The sequence below is a fragment of the Geospiza fortis genome, unplaced genomic scaffold, assembly GCF_000277835.1.
Source record: "Geospiza fortis unplaced genomic scaffold, GeoFor_1.0 scaffold488, whole genome shotgun sequence".
Classification (NCBI taxonomy): Eukaryota; Metazoa; Chordata; class Aves; order Passeriformes; family Thraupidae; genus Geospiza; species Geospiza fortis.
In genome coordinates, this window is record NW_005054365.1 from 524,035 (window position 1) to 527,007 (window position 2,973).

At 39.9% G+C, this 2,973-nt stretch overlaps 1 protein-coding gene across 1 annotated transcript in view; it reads right to left on the reverse strand.

The window, feature by feature from the left end:
* RIT2 (Ras like without CAAX 2) overlaps positions 1–1,199 on the reverse strand; it is a 176,189-nt gene extending 174,990 nt beyond the window's left edge. Inside the window, exon 1 of the mRNA XM_005424180.2 lies at positions 885–1,199. Within this exon, the coding sequence (XP_005424237.1) occupies positions 885–987 (103 nt within the window). The 5' untranslated portion in view covers positions 988–1,199. The remainder of the gene's footprint in view (positions 1–884) is intronic.
* Positions 1,200–2,973: the final 1,774 nt, after the last annotated feature.

Consider the following 2,973-nt stretch of genomic DNA (forward strand, 5'->3'; position numbering starts at 1 on the left):
TCCTACTTTTTGCAATTTAATTTCTCTTTCTGTTGTTCTTTTGAATTTCCAGAAGATGTAATCAAATTCTTGTTGTGTGGCCAGCTCAATATACTGACTTCTGAGACAAACTCTGCGTGTTCAGCAAAGTCTTTGTAAGAACAGAGAATGCTGGTTTCAGCGAGAATAAATCAAAGCTGATAATATCTGGGAAAAAGAAAACACTGTCCAGGGAAAATAATGACTCCTCTGAAGAGATATCATTGTCAGACACTAGCATATCTTGCCAGCTGTAGACAGGGATATTAAAATATGCTGCAAATCTGCCTCATAGCCTGGAGTGAGACTGAGGCAGGCATGCTGTACCTGTCCAGAGCAGAGAGGAGACTAAGCTCAGCTGAGCCATGACACTCCGAAAGAAAAAAAATATATAAATTAAAAATTAAAAAAATATGTGGGGAAGAAAACGGAGCCACTGCAGGCATCCCCCACACTCTGAGCTCTACAGCTGACTTTGCAGTTAGTTTGATTTCTGCCTGAGCACAAGGACCCTCAGGCCAACAAGTTACATCCACACTGTCCAGCAAACCACCAGCCCTCAGCAAGTGGGAGAGTGACAGGGGCACTTGCTGCTGAACTCACAGCAGCAGCCTGGCTGCTCCCTCCCCACACACAGCACACCCAAGGTCAGCCCTACACAAATAACCAATTAAAACGGCTTGCAGCCTTTCAGTCTGTAACAAATTAAGCTGACTCATTGCCCCAGCCACAAACTATAGTCTTTTATCCAAGCCATGTGCAAGAGAAAGAGGAACGAAACCCCTCATTAAACGATGTCCTCCTCCGGTGAACTTTACGCTCCCAATTCACCCCTTCTCTCCCAAAATATTGTTGCTGAAACTTACCGCTTTTGCCAACTCCCCCTGCTCCCAGCATCACCACCTTGTACTCTCTGGAGCCTGCTGAAGAACTGCTCGAGGAGCTGATCATTGCATTTTCTAGCTCCATCTTGCACGAAGCAGCAGAAGGAACTGAAACAGAAGAAAAAGCAACTGGCAGGTGTTTTCTCTGGTCTTAAACAACTATAAAAGCTGTGTTAGGGAAAAAAAAAAAAAAAAAGAAGGGCAGAAAAGGAGGGTATAATGCAAGAGCTATGATTTAACAGCCTCACACACTGCTGTGCCTGTGTTAGCTGGAGAAGGTCTCATAGCAACCACTTTAACAGCTTCCAATAAAAATCTCTCTCTGCCCCCTCCCAGCTCTGTATCGTTCTCTGTTTCTCTTCCTGGACAGCAGCAGTTTTGTGAGGCTTCAGAGGTCTGGTACCTCTGGGGCTGCAGCGTCATTGAACAAATGGATCAGATACTTCAGCAAAATGAAATGGATCAAATTTCTTAATTATGAAGCTTGTTGTTCTATGTAGTACTTGCTTGAATCTTAAAACAAACCTGACAACCTTCTTCTCACCTTGGAGTTAAATATGCATCCTATAATCATCAAGTCTGCTAGTTCTACACTTGATACTATTAGAAGTGAAACCAGTAACAACTTTTAACAGCCTTTTTTTTTTTTTTCATGAACCTTGGTGCAAACGTAGAACTTTTCTAGGGCTAGATTTGTCCCCAGATCAATACTCATTTCAGTTTATTTGCATAAATTACTTGCAGAAATAAACCAGACACTGTGGGGGAAGAAACCAACAACTTTACTTGTTATTTCCCTCCTTTTTCCATACAATTTCTGAAGGAGACAGGGACTGAAGGGAGGGTGATATATTTTTTCATTCGGAAAAGGTGTAAAGAAAACCAACTTTTTAAATGCATTTCATACTAATATCAAGTGATTTATCTTACCAAGCTGGTGAATGACATTCAGTGTGAAAATCTCCCACTGAAATTATTCAGTGAAAACTTACAACAAAACACAGCAGCTCTTCATTGATTTATGGTTTTGTTCTTAGAACATCTAGTCTATTTAAAGAACATGATAAATAATAAGATACTTGCCAGCTTTAACTGTTATTTGATATTTTTGGGGACCAAAAAGCATCTACTGCAAAATGAGTGGAAAGCAAAACTTGTACACCTTTGGAAGTGCTGGGATTTCATGACAGAGGTAACTTTTAAGGAGATATGGAAATGGAAGCAGGAGAAGCAGATAATAAAGTGTTTTGGAGCTCAGACATCTTCATCTATCCACTCTTCCAATAATTTCAAGGAGAATAAACACACAGTATTACTTAGAATTAAAAATGGAAAGAGAAATGAAAAAAAATCAGAGTGATGGAGGACATGATTTAAAGAAAACTAAGGAGAGGAAAAGGTGTAGAAGGGCACATATAGTTTAGAAAAGTAACTTAATGGGCTAAGAAAATACTTTATTAAAAAAGAGCTGATACAGAGGTATGATGGTAATAATAATTAGAATGGAGAAGGTGAACAGAACATGAATACTTGTTCTTCTTCCTAATAAAAACTTAGGAGGCAGTGGATGGAACAGAAAGTAGCCCAGTTCAAAAAAAAAAAAAAAGAAACCTCAGAAAAGTAACAATTAAGTTAGAAAAATTTTTGATGCTTAAAACATGGGCAGTATAACTGATCTTGTAATGAAAAAAAAAATAAATACAGAGTAATATCAACTCTGTAGTGGACTATTAAAATCACCATCTCTTGCTTAAGGAATACTCACATGATCAGATCCTGGAAAAACAGAGAGAAATCCAGGTATAATAGTCTGCTTTCAGCCAGGCAGCAAAAGAGGGCAGAGACAGAGCCACCGTGCTCTGAGAAGTTCTCCAGAGTCAGGAGCTGCTCGTGTCCTGAGGCACTTGTGAGCCAGCCCTGCTGCGAGCAGCTCTGTAGTGCCGAGGCAGGGTGCCTGTGTTTATGTCTGGATGGCAACCTCAGAACTCAGAAGGGTTTGCTCATCAGAGCATAAAGTAGGACATAAACAGGAAATGCTGCATATAATATTATGGTATCTAAGTATTGAATT